Source organism: Crocodylus porosus, unplaced genomic scaffold (genome assembly GCF_001723895.1).
Source record: "Crocodylus porosus isolate Cpor-Errol unplaced genomic scaffold, CroPor_comp1, whole genome shotgun sequence".
Classification (NCBI taxonomy): Eukaryota; Metazoa; Chordata; order Crocodylia; family Crocodylidae; genus Crocodylus; species Crocodylus porosus.
In genome coordinates, this window is record NW_017728906.1 from 104,890,181 (window position 1) to 104,904,436 (window position 14,256).

Below are 14,256 nucleotides of genomic sequence, written 5' to 3' on the forward strand. Positions count from 1 at the left end.
CCATGTGTATAGACACAATATGTATATACATATTCTATACTACATTTAAAAGGGCAGTATACTGAAAGAACACTAAGTGCAAAAATAGTAAGTTCTTTAAAAATTACTGTATAATTTCATAAAATTATGCAAATTATCTGAGGTCCCATTATAAAAGTTACTATTCCTTCCAAAATGTAACCTTCATAAAACAAAAGCAGGCAAATTAAATGAAAACAACAAACCTACTTGAGAAAAGAAATATATTTACAATTTCAGTTATCCTTGTTGCACGTAGGTTTTTCAGAAGTACAATAACAGTGGCTAACTTACCAAATAAAGGGTAACCAAACTTAGTGAAAATTGGATAAAAGAATAAGCTTAATTCAGATTTTTCCTGTAATGCATTTAAGATTGACAGATAATAGAGCATCCGCATTCTTTTACTTAATATGTTTCCTTGTCCAAACAAAAAACAAAAACTGAACAGAATCTACAGTTCAAGATCTTTTACTAGCCCCCAAATCAATGGTGTTATAAACCAAAACAGCTATAATAGTGCTGTGCTCTGGTGCCATTGTGCATTATTATGCTACGGTGTCAGGTGCTCTGAAAAAAACCTATTATTTCCAATCCTACAATAAGCTGCAAGTCCATGAGCTCCCACTGCTTTATGAACATAGGCCTCTGATCAAGCACATTTTGGGGGGGGGAGGGGGAGGTTTGTGGGGAGGGGAGTTGTTTGTTTTAAACAGTATCAAGGCTTAAGGGACCAATCTTAGGGAGCATAAGAGAATTGATTGTTGATCCTATTAGCCAAGAATGGTGCTGACTCTTCAGGTCTATGCCAGGTGCATAAATTTGTATACTTGCTGTCTTGATACTTGCTTTTTTACAACTACCTCTTTTTAGCATCATTATCATTTTTAAGCCTACATATACACTAATAATCACATTCTAAACTAACAGATGCAAATTTTTAAAAATATATTAAAGCCGATAGATTAATTTTTAGTGTACACCATAAAATAAACGTTGGTGCGTCCATGGCCCCTGTTTTTTTAATCTCCTTAAGTTCTCATCCCCAAACACACATTTATGTCACTGAAAAACTTACCTCCTCTAACCTGAAAACAAAAATAGACAAACCAATTTAACTCTTATTTGGAAAGCTCTATTCCTAGGCTGAGACTATTATGCCAAATTTCAGCTCGGGGCCAATTTTTACAGACAACTTATTAAATTCTGAAAACAAGTGTTTATTAAAGAAATGAAAAGAGACCAACAGCTTCAATGAAATATTCAATTTTTTCAGTAAAATCAATTTTTGCTCTTAAATCAGCTGCACTGTCAGAAGGCAAATAAATTTTGGATATTGAAGATTATCTGTTCTTATAAAAGAAGAAACAGCCAAAATATGGTTTTCTAATGAAAATAGCTGTTCTAATTTTAATAAGACAATAGGAGTAAACAGAAAGAAAACAGCACAGCCACTCTGTATGAGCTCCTCAAACCATTGCTCTGAAGCCTCCAGCATAATTAAAATTTCTTTCTTCAGTACTATGATGGGCCACGTGAAGCTATCAGGCATCTCCCACCCTTCATTTTCAATTCACCTCTCCCCCTAAGCACAACTCCCAGCCCGCCCTGTCTACCTGACAAGTGACAGCCCAATCTGATTAAATGCTTGCAAGGGAGGGGACTCGTGGGCCTCCATGACAGGCCAAAAGTGATCACCATGGAGATACATAATTACAGCTGTCAACGCGTCTACTGTCCTGCTGGCATCAATTTGATTGCTCCCAGCAATAATGATAGACAAAGCTTAGTGTGCACTCTCTTGCACCCAATCACTTTATCTATTCCGTGGTCCATTTAGCTGACATGCAACATTCACACAAGCAAATAACAGCAGTAAGCAGAACATTTAAGGCATTTTAATTGTTTTTTCTTTGTATGGATGGCTCACAAGCGCAAATGTTATTACATAAAACTCCTGCTGTAGCATTAATTGAAGAAAGATTTGGTGGGACAAAGACTGTAGGGGGTAGAGTTTGTCCATTATCACTTGTACTTTCAACAGGTCTCACGTTTGGAAAATTGCAAATTGCAAAAACTTGCAAGGGCAAAATGTTTGACATCCTGTTAGCTATTACAACATGGTGAAAACTTCTAACAACCACTAGAGTAATCATTATAAATTCTTATTTAATACAGTCCTTGTTTCATTAAAAAAGTTTGGATACATCCTATGATACTCATTTTTCTTATCTTCTACTTAATGTCACATAATGCCTGTTAAGCCTTTACATTTTTTTCTGCTTTCAGGCTTTGAACACAGCATGAAGCCTTGGCAACCAGAAAGGGTCAGGTCCCTTTAGAAAGCATATGAGCAAAAACAATTTAAGAAGTGAAATAAATCATATATCCAATAACATCACCAAATTTAGGATTCCTCCTGTAATCCTGCACTATTTTCCATGCAAGTAATCAGAATAAATCATATTCACAGATGGTACAGCCTTGTCATTCCACTAGCCGACACAGTGTCATATATATATGCACTTATTACATTGACTACCTTGATTATACAGAAAGGCTATGTCCTTGTTCTTTTCATGCAGCACAAAACTGTTTGTTAAACAGCCATTCTGCATAGTTAGACTACACAGTGCAATGTATAATAATCACTTTTCTTCAACTGTAGCAAATAGCATTTGCTCTTTAAAGGCCATGAAGCAGAACAAGTAGTAGAGTTTCTCTGTCTTCTCCAGTATAGTCTACAGTTCTTTGCAGTTAAAGAGTTCATTCAACATTTGATTATTCTATTTGCTCTACAGGATATTTAAATCTAAGCCTTGTTTGAAAGGATTACACTTCAAGAGAGAAAATCCAAGAATACTTCAACAGAACAACATTTTGTAGTTTAGTTTTATGCGTATTTGGGATAAAATGTTCATATCAAATTTAGCACTGTATTTTTTGTACCTTAATATAAATGAGCAGAAATGAATAGCATGAGCTCCTTAAAAGTGATATCAACAAAAAATAAAAGCTAGGAGCCCAATTTTGAAAGTTGCCAAGCAGCTAAAACTCCCAACAAAGGATATGGGCTCCATAGTGCTGTGTATGTATGAAAACTCAGACCCTATTACTTACATTGGGCACATCCAATGGTTCTCGGTACTGCGACAGTTTACCAATAGACGGCAGGCCAAAAGATTTATAGGGATCCTGAAATAAAGTTCAAACATAAGAAAAAATTAATTTACAGAGACGGGCACACAAGGAGAGATAAACGCACAGAAAAATATTAAATAGTTGCAAAATAAATAGCTTTTACCATTTCTGCTTAAGATTGATTTATTTTATTTTCAAAATCCCTTATTTTAAGCTATGCTTTTCTTTTTTCCAACAACAAACTGGAAATTTTCCTTTTAAATCTCATATCCTGTAGTACAGATATTAAATCAGGAAAAAAGTAGTCCTACCTCATAAATACTCAAACTATTTCATTAAGATATAAAAAATACTGAATCTTCATTCTCTATCCTCATTACTCGTTTTTTTGGTTTGAGAGGGGATACAGAGAAATAGGAGCGGAATTAGAAGGAGGGCAGGAAGTAGATCTTTAAAGATATAAAGGGCAGCTCTCACAAGTACCCAATGCCCTGTGAAAGTCAAATTACTTTCGTTTCTTTCCAAATCTCTCTATAATACAATATCACTGCAGACTTATCAAGGTATTGAATTCTGTAGCAAATGGACAACATACTTGTGACAAAACAGATTCTGTGTTTAGATACCATGGCTTAGCCATGCTTGAGAATATTTATTGCTATTATAGGGAGTCATAACACAAATGTAAACAACCGCTTATAAATTCTGGATTCACTTTCAAAGTTCATCCTATAAAACAAATGTAGCTGGAAAAGACCTAGCTTTCTTCATGAACTCTTCACCAAGTATCAAATGGATTAGTACCATAAAAAGTTTGGGGGCTTACAATATTTTAGCCAAATATCTTTTTATGCTAAAAAGAAACAAGTAAAATATAGAAGTAAGCAAAAATGATATACTAGTTAATAGTCTAACAGTAAGCAAAATACAGCCAAAACATCATATGCGACTAAGAAATCAGAGTAAACATCCTTTGAAATTACAGCCATTTGTATGTCTTACTACAAGAGACCTAGTTTCCTCTAAAAATGTATACGGAAATAATTTGGGGTTTATCTCGCCTTTTAAAATATGAAATAAAAATTCTGCACAACTCTTCTTTCCACTGTATTACATACAATCAATCAGGCTCAGGTTATAAACCTTGATCTCACCTTGGTGTCCATCTACACCTGAGTATTACGTGTTCTATAAACAACCACCCAGTCTTCCATCCGTTACCACTGATTTTACCTCAGCATAAACTCGACATTCAACTGCCCAGCCATTGATGGGAATATCAGCTTGTTTGTGCCTGAGAGGGTAACCCTTAGCAACACGGATCATTTCTTGGACTAGGTCCAGCCCGGTAATGCATTCTGTGACGGGATGTTCAACCTGCAAGGTCAAGAACTGTCAATCAGTAGGTAACAAAAACAACCAAAAAACACCATAAACAAGTAACAGACAAATGAAAATAATACAAGCCAAAATGGGGCAGAGAATAATTGTCAACTTTAAGGTTTTTTCCCGTGATACAAGAGAAGAGAAGACTGTACCCATGCACAACAATAACCACCTTGCTAAATAAATTAGCAAAACATGATAACGAAATACAAGACGTAAAAGCAAAACTGTAGAGAACATAGAAAAGGTTTTTTCTTTTATCAATATTTAAGTTGTTGCAAAATGTGTTAGTTTTTGTTTGTTTACAATATTTTTTTTAAGGGGGGTTGTTTTGGGGTTTTTTTTAAGAGGACTCATATTTTTAACCTACCAATATATCACATTTTAACTGAAATCTTCAAAGTAGCTGATGATCAACCTATTCTGCTACACTTAACATGGCATGTACAGGAGCAGCTTATGATTTTCCATAGAACTAGTCTACCCTAAATCTCACCCATTCGCCTGCTTTCACTAACCTGTCCTGACAAGTAACCAGATTAGCGTAATCTTACATCAGCGCAGTGTAGCAGAAATGAGCAGATGGATCCTTCAGTTTTTTTTCCCTCCAGACTTATCTGTGTAATGCTTAGCATGCACAATAGCTGGGCTGGACCAGTAGAGTCACTCTGCTCTCTCAGCAAATTGCAGCTAACGGCTTTGGATGATGCTGTCATGGGAATACCCATTGTTCACACTAAAGCATGTATTTGTGCACAAGCACACACACAGACCCACATACAATATGCAGACATGTACTAAAGAGGCTTGTTGGTTTTTATAGCAAACTTTAACTTTAGTTATTTTGAAGCAAGTTGTGAAATAAAAGCAACATAAGACTGGTTATGTCCCTACCAGATGCACACAACACAAGATACACAATTTATTACCATGTAGTACACACATTGAGGATGTTAAAACTTCTCAGGCAAAAAATGATGACAGAACTGTCATTCTTATTATAAAATGGTTTTGTTGTAGGAGTCAAATATCTTAAGAAATCCACTTCCCAATGGTTTCTCTATCATAAGATGTCATATTACATAAATTTTATGACACAGGAAAAGGTCAGTGAACAAACCAGTTGTCTTCCTTACTTCAAGTACACTAATTGAATGAAAACATTTAGTCATTATAATAATCTTATGTCTTATCAGAATGAGAAGATGTAGTGGTCTTTAAAAAAATAGCTTTGTAAAAATAAACAGATGGCATCCATAATTAGCCCTGTGTGTGCTGTGAGTTTGTTTATAGTTTCAACAACATTTTAAGACGTTTTGACATAATTTTAATGACAAATCATCACTGAAATAAGCACCTATTCTTTGAAGGATAAGTGTGACATTGAAATGGGAATCTGATTATGCAGTTTAAGGATGTACCTTTGGGATTCAATCTTGATTTTACCTAACATATGATACTCTCCAGTATGTCAAACTTAATAACAGTATTTGGAGAATCTATGAAACAATTCAGTATCTACCCTGCAGTGTTAAATTGAAGCAATTCAATTTCTATTAAAACTTGATTTTATTTACAAAGTTAGTTACCGTGTCTCAATTATTTGGGTAACAACATTTGTTTCCTCCATTAAAAATTTTAATATTAAAAACATACCTTCCACTTTTGAACACATTTAGAATTATAATACTCAAAAATAATTAAAATCTGACAATTCCTTTATACAAAGGGATTTTTGCTACTTAACTATATCATTATTTTTCTTGGATTACAATTGGCATTCCAGATACACTAGCTTCATTGTGAATTTCTGCTTTAATGTTGATGATCAAAATAGGATGGAATGTTTCTGGAAAGAAAAAATATTTTTGTTGTTTGGTTCTTAAGACTCACAAACATTTATTCAGTCTATCCTTCAATAAAGATCTTTGACTTGGTCAATATTATCATATGTTGTTTCAAAATACTCCCTTTGTGTTTGTACAGAAAATGGTATTTCTTAACACAATATGGCAAGCAAGCTCTCATTATACATACACACATATTGGGCATTATTTAGATACTTTATGTTATTAGTAATTTATCATGAAATATTCTTTTATCAAATTAAAAGCCTCTGTAAGATCTCCAAAATATAATCACTAAGGCAAGATGGGAAATTGAGATGCATCTTCTACATTTTAAGTTAATTAAATGTCTCAGTTTAAAATATTTAACAAAACCTTTTGTTTCAGTATTTGGCATTTCTGTTTATTGGAAAAAAAAGCAGTATTCAGATTGTGAAGCACACAATGCAAAAGTACTTTATAAATAAAATGGAACTACTCTATTCTGTCCAACAAAAATTATGACCCTGACCCTGCAAATTCTGAGAGGCTGCAAGGATCCACTGCAGTATCTGAACTTAAGTCTCCTATCTTCGTTGGGGAGAGATCCACACTATGCAACTGGCCACCAAACAGAAAGCTAATATATCTTTTTTTTTCCTAGTATTGGAAGAGCCTCGTACAGGTGTATGGTTATTCACTAAATGACAACTGTTTTGTCAATTATTACTGAAGAGTTTTTATTGTTTGGTAGCTTGTTTTTAAAGAGAATTTCTCCTTTAATGTAATATTTTCTCTTTTTTGTTTTTGTCCCTTAAATTATTTAACTTTTACCCTCCCCTTTTCAAAATTCTATTCTGATTTCCTGCTTGTAATATGCTTACCTTCTTTTTAAATTTTTCCCTACCAATTTTACTCCTTTCTCTCCTCACTTCCTCCTCATATTAAGGCTGCTAAATCAAAGCTTTATTTTTTTTTGTAATAAAGCTTATTTAAATAAACTCATGAAAGGAGTTATATCACATTTCACAGTGATCAGCTGTTTTAGCCCAAGGCCACACTTGGATATCTCCAGTGCAACTTCAGTCAATGAGGCAAGAGGTACTGGTGTGAATTTTCCCACTCTCACATAAATATTATTTACCACATCATCTCTGCCCTTAACACAAACAGTAAAATAAGATATGGCCTCAATAATCTCCAGGTGATAGGTATAACGAGGCAAATGACCTCATTACCAGCAGGACAAGAAAATATATTTGTCAACAATGAACATTCAACATATATATCCACCCAAGACACTGCATTTACTTATGTGTCAATACAGCACATTTCACCACAAGCTATCCACAGTGAGAAATAAGCTCTCACTTGCACCTAGTGAAGTATGAAATGTATCTGCTTAAGAAGTTTCACTTATTTCCCAATTCCAGGACTTATAGATGTCTGAGGTTGTTACCGAGTCTTTCTATTTTTATGTCTCTCTCCACAAAAGGTTGCATATTGTACCCACCAGTGGCAATAAAGGAAAAGTAGTTTTCAGGTAGCTGAAGAGGAGGAATCACAGCAATCTGTCCCTCAGAGACAACAAGTGCACTGACATACTTCACAACTCCTATGGGGAGAAAAGGTGGGGGCAACACAGTGCCAGTTTGCAGATGGGAAAGCAGATACAAAGAGATAAAGTGTCCTGGCCAAAATTACAAACCAACAAGCAGCAGACCATGGATTCTCATGGCAAAATTAGTTTCTGGTCAACTGCTCTGGCTCCCAAACTGCACCTACCTCAATCCCCTTAGGACCCAATTAAACAGAACCTAGACAGCAGTCAGAAACAATCAGTAACTTTTATGAACAATTCCAGTGAAGAGCTGGAATACTAATGGTAGCTCCCCTTACCCATAATGGCATAATTTCAGGGCATGAACTTTTTCCTTTTTCTAAGAAGATGCTTGCCCCATCAGTAAACATTCTCTAGTACACCACACCCATGCTGTGTGTTCAAATATATGAAGTTCCAAGCAAGTTAAATGAAGTGTTTGAACAGAACACCAGCAGCCACAAAAGCCTGAATTTCAGTGGGCTAAGAAAAATAGCATGTGCCCTCCTTCCTACCATGTCATATGTGCCTTTACAATCAAACTTTAGACGTAAGGCAGTTTTAAAAAATCATATGATTTACCCCTTACCCTGTAGAGTCTCCTTGATACCATAACATATTTTCACTAGCCAAAAACACAATCTTACAGAACAGATTGTGGACTAATAATTACCAAATCTACCGGTGCTTTTCTTTCAGTAACTTATGCCTTCTATTTCGGAGTTATGTATGTAAGTGTCCTGACTGTTCATGCTATTTTTATGCACTTGCTCTTGAGACTTGGTCTTATCTATAGCATTAGTTACACTTCTTGAAATGCAGCTTTTTTCTGAAAAACGCATGGCACCTTTCATACAAAATGTATCTCAAAATGCCTTATTAAGTTAAAGGGCAGTAGTGTGAGGATCAGCTCATCAGATGGTTTAAATCAACATGGGTTCAATAGAACTATGTCTATTTACAGCGGCTGATGAGCTAGGCCACATACTGAAAATAGCTATGCATGGTCATAACTTCATTGCCAGAGCTGAGATAATCCAAGACACTTAAGCTAGACCTCCCCTCAGTATTAAAAGAGCAGGTAACTAATGAAGCACCTCCAGTGAAAGAGTTTTCTTTTAGAATATGCTTCCATGATTCACAGAAGAACAAATCTGGGCCTTCATGACACATGGCAAAAAACAGTCTTTCAGGAAGTATCTGAATAAGAACATATTATTTGGTGTGATGTACACAGTAAATGAGAATGCAGGCAATTCTTTGTATTGCCAGGCTACACAGTATTATCATAAGATAAAGGTTGCTGTTTCTTTTAGATTTTATTTTAGTATTTGTCAGGGGAATTTAGGATTAGAGCCTCTATTACTATTATCTGAATTCAATGGATCACTGAATCACTGATCATTTGAATTTATGGATCTATTACTATCATTTGAATTCAGTCACATAGGTAACAGGAGGAAAATCAGTGAAAACGTGGCACCACTGCTCAGTGCATCTGGACATCTGATCACTGACACCAAGTAAAAAACTGAACTCCTGAATGAGTATTTCACATCTGTATTCCACCAGTCTAAGAGCGATAGTCCGCCGAATGCAAATATGACACAGAATATTCACAGTAGGGATGATCACCTACCAACAGTCAATATAGAGCTGGTGAAAGAACAGCTAGAGAGGCTGGATATCTATAAGTCAGTGGGACCAGATGGACTTCATCTGAGAGCGCTGAATGAACTAGCCAAAGTCATCGCATGACCGCTAGCAAATCTCTTTGAGAATTCGTGGCACTCAGGAGAGGTCCCACATGACCGGAAGAGGGCCAATGCTGCGCCCTTCTTCAAGAAGGGGAGGAGAGAGGGCCCAGGGAACTACAGGCCAAACAGCCTGACCTCAATCCCAGGAAAAATCCCCCCAAAATTCCTCATGGAGTCCACGTGTGATAAGCTAGAAGAAGGCAACAGTCTGAACAACAACCAGCATGGTATCATGGGTAGGTCATATCTGACTAACCTCATCTCCTTCTACAACCAAGTTACTCACCACCTGGATAAAGGAGATGTCATCATTTATTTGGACTTTATGAAAGCCTTTTACTTGGTGTCCCAAAAGGCTCTCAAGGTAAAACTAGGGAACTATGGGCTCAACAATTCCACAGTTGGATGAGTGGGAAACTGGATGTGGGATCAGACCCAGAGAGTACCAATAGCCAGATCTGTGTCAGCCTGGTGGAAGGTACCCAGCGGGGTCCCCCACGGTTCAGTACCGGAACCAGTGCTTTTCCACATCTTCATCAATAATCTGGATGAGGAAGTGAAAAGCATACTGGCAAAGTTCACCAATGACACCAAGCTGTGGGGAAGTGCGGCCATGCATTGGGGTAGGCTGACAATCCAGGCAGACCTAGACGAATTATTTAGATGGGCGGACCAGAACCAGATGCTGTTCAACACTGAGAAATGTAAAGTGCTGCATCAGAGGAGGAAAAAATCTGCAACAAACTTACAAGCTCAATGGTGCTATGCTAGCTAGCAGCACACCCAAAAAGGACCTGAGGGTCATAATTGATCATAAAATGAACATGAGCCACCAGTGTGATACACGGTTAGCAGAGCAAACAATACACTGGCATACATCAACCAATGCAACTCAAGCAAAACTAAGGAAGTTATTCTCCTGCTCTGTGCGGCATTGGTGAGGCTGGAGCTGGAGTATTGTGTCCAGGTCTTGATCCCACACTTCAAGAAGGCTGTGGAGAAACTTGAGAGAGTTCAAAGAAGAGCCACTTGTATGATTAGAGGCCTGAAGAGCAAGCCATATGAGGAAAGGACTGGTCAGCCTAGAAAAGAGAAGACTTTGGGGGATTTGGTGGCAGCTTATAAATATATCAGGGGAGAGTATCAGGGGATGGGTGAACAACAATTCACCAAAGCACCCCAGGGGAAAACCATGTGCAATGGTCATAAACTCCTAGAAGAAGGTTTCAAACTGGATACAAGGAAAAACTTCTTCATGGTTCATGTGACCAGACTCTGGAATAGACTCCCAGCAGGGATGGTGCAATCACCTATCCTGGAGATCTTCAAAAGGAGACTGGACACATACCTTTGTTTAACCCCAGCAGTCTTTCCCACCCAGAGCAGGGGGGGCCTGAACCCGATGATCTCTCAAGGTCCCTTCCAGCCCTAAACTTCTGTGAATCTGTGATCTTCTCCTACTATAAATGACTTCAATGAAGCTATGGCAATTTAGAGCAGCTGAAGTCTTCAGATGGGTTCCTCGTTTTATAAATAAAAACTATAACGTAGCAAGGAGGTCAGCAAAGAGGGGCTGCAAATAGGGTAAGCAGTTTACAGGCAGTTTGTTGGGAGCAAGAGGAGGAAAGGGGAAAAAAGCCAGGCACCAGCTCCTGCCCAGGGAAGGTAAGTGATCCAGAGTTGCCTGTGCCTTGGATTTCCTGAGTGTTTGTTTGGTGGGCTGTGTGTGCTTGGGGTGTGTGCTCTGAGAAGCTGGGAGTATTGCTGACTTAATAATTGCCAAATGATTGTTGCCTGGGCCTGACAGAAGCTCTAATAAGGAGGTGGAGTCAGTCCAGGACCAGCAGGGTATAAAAGGAGACTCCCTGGGTGACCAAGGAGCCAGCAAACAGGGTAATCAGTTTGCAGGCAGTTCACAGGTCAGTGCACAAGTTATTTTGCTTCCCCCCAACCTTTTGAGGAGGAAAGTCTTTCAGCCTGGTGAGGGGAAATAGAAAAAAAGGAACATTTTGGGGTCAATGAACAGGCCAGCTTCCAGACTAGTTCACTACAGAAGATGTGCTTGGAAGAAGGACAGTAAGCAAGACAAGGCAGATTAAGAGACCCAGGAAATGGCTGGAGGACACTGCAATGCCAGAGCCACTGCCACTTCCTCTTCTTGCACCTGTGAGGTTTCTGTCCAGGAAGAACCTCTCACCATCGAGGCTTCCACCCATGTTCAGGTTTGGCACTGGAGGCTTGCAGCTTTCTTCTGATGACAGCCAGGTTAGGGGGTGCTTACACTGTAAGCAGTGCCTCCTGGTGGTGTCTCTCAGGGAACAGGCAAGAGATCTACAAGAGAAGATGGTGAGGCTCTGAAGCATCCTCTGCCACAAGGAATTCATCAATTCAGTACTGGAGGAAACCACCAAGACTGTGCAGAAAGAACTGCCAGAGGCAGCGCTAGAGAAGAGAGAACACATGGATTTCTAGGAGAGTGGAAGTTGGAAGCTTGTGACCACTGGCAGCAAGCAGAAATCTTTACCTCCACCTGCAGAAGTTTGCCTGGAGAACAGATATGCAGCCCTAGCAACAGAGAGGGAGGAGCACATTCCATTGGTGAAAGAGACTAGGCCAGACTTCACCAAAATGGGAAGGATCATGACAACCACAACCAAGATGAAACAACGGGTGGTGGTGGTTGGAGACTCCATTCTGCAGGGAACCATTTGCCAACCTAACCTGTTGTCTTGGGAGACTTCCTGGAGCCTGCTGCATGCCTGGAGCCTGCTGCATGCCTGGAGCCTAGATCCCAGATGTCATGGAGGAATTACCGAGACTCATCTGGCTATCTGACTACTACCCCACACTGCTCATCCATGTGCACACCAATGATACTACAGGGCTCTGGGTGCAAGGGTAAAGGGGTCTGGGGCTCAGGTCGTGTTCTCTTTGATCCCTCCAGTCAAGGGAAAGGGCCTGAGCAGGAATACGTACATCTTGAAGATCAATACCTGTCTGCATAGGTGGTGGCACCAGCAGGGTTTGGCTTCTTCAACAATGGGATGTTGTTCCAAGGAGATGGATTGCTAGAAGTGATGGGATCCACCTGATGAAGAGAGGGAACAGCATCTTTGCAGACAGGCTCACTAACCTCGTGAGAAGGGCTTTAAACTAGGTTTGTCAGGTTATGGAGACCAAAGCCCTGAGGTAAGTGGGGAAGCAGGAGACCCAGAGGAAGAGCAAGCAGGAGGGAGGCAACAGGGGAAGTATTCTCATACCTCCCGAGAAATCAGGGCAAGCAACAAGTTACCTTAGGTCCCTATACATGAATGCACAGAGCCTGGGAAACAAGCAAGAAGATTTGCAAGTCCTTGCACAGTCACAGAACTATGACATGATTAGAATAACAGAGACTTGGTGGTATAGCTCACATGACTGGAGCACTATCATGGATAGGTAACAAACTGTTCAGGAAAGACAGGCAGGGGAGAAGAGGAGAAGGAGTTGCACTTTATGCAGAATAGTCATGATTGCTTAGACCTCCAGTATGATACTGGAGATAGGCCTGCCGAAAGTCTCTGAGTTAAAGTTAGAGGTGAGTGCAACAAGGGTGATGTTATAGTGGGTGTCTGCTATAGACTAGCAGACAAGGAAGAAATGGTAGATGAGGCTTTCTTCAAACAGCTAGCAAAGTTTCCTGATCACAAGCCCTGGTTCTCATGGGGGACTTCAATCACCCTGACATTTGCTGGGCAGTGTGCAGGCAATCCAGGAAGTTTTTGTACAGCGTTGGGGACAAATTCCTGGTGCAAGTGCTGGAGTGGCCAACTAGGGGCCATGCTCTTCTTGACCTGCTGCTCACAAACGGGGATGAATTGGTGGGTATGTACCAGTAGATGGCAACTTGGACAGCAGTAATCACGAGACTGAGTTTAGGATCTTGAGGAAAAGCAGGATGGAGAGTAGCAGAGTAAGGATCCTGGACTTCAGAGAAGCAGACTTTGACTTGCTCAGGAAACTCATCGGAAGTATTCCCAGGGAAGACAGTCTGATGGGGAGAGAAGTCCAGGACAGCTGGCTATACTTTAAAGAAGCCTTACTGAGAGTGCAGAAACAAACCATCCCAATGTGCAGAAAACTAGCAAGTGTGGCAGAAGACCAGCTTGGCTTATCAGGAGACTCTTCAGTAAACTAAATCACAAAAAAGGAAGCTTATAAGAAGTGGGAACTTGGACAAATAACTAGGGAGGAGTATAAAAGCCTTTCTTGGGCACACAAGGATGAAGACAGGAAGGCCAAAGTGCAATTGGAGTTGTAGCTATCAAGGGACATGAAGGGTAAACAAGAAGGGTTTCTACAAGTATGTTAGTAACAAGAACAGGATCAGGGAAAGTGCGGGTCCTTACTGAATGAGGGAGGCAAACTTTGAACAGAGGATGTAGAAAAGGCTAAATTGTTCAATACCCTTTTCACCTCAGTCTTCACAGGCCAGATCACCTCCAACAATAGTGCACCTAGCAGCACAGTTTGAGGAGCAGGAATGCCG

At 39.4% G+C, this 14,256-nt stretch overlaps 1 protein-coding gene across 1 annotated transcript in view; it reads right to left on the bottom strand.

The window, feature by feature from the left end:
• The window catches only part of PCCA (propionyl-CoA carboxylase alpha subunit), a 446,742-nt gene that overhangs the window by 255,460 nt on the left and 177,026 nt on the right, over window positions 1–14,256 (bottom strand). Inside the window, exons 13-14 of the mRNA XM_019528487.1 lie at window positions 4,393–4,536; window positions 3,139–3,213 (exon numbers count right to left, since the gene is read on the bottom strand). Coding sequence (XP_019384032.1) covers window positions 3,139–3,213; window positions 4,393–4,536 — 219 coding nt within the window. The remainder of the gene's footprint in view (window positions 1–3,138; window positions 3,214–4,392; window positions 4,537–14,256) is intronic.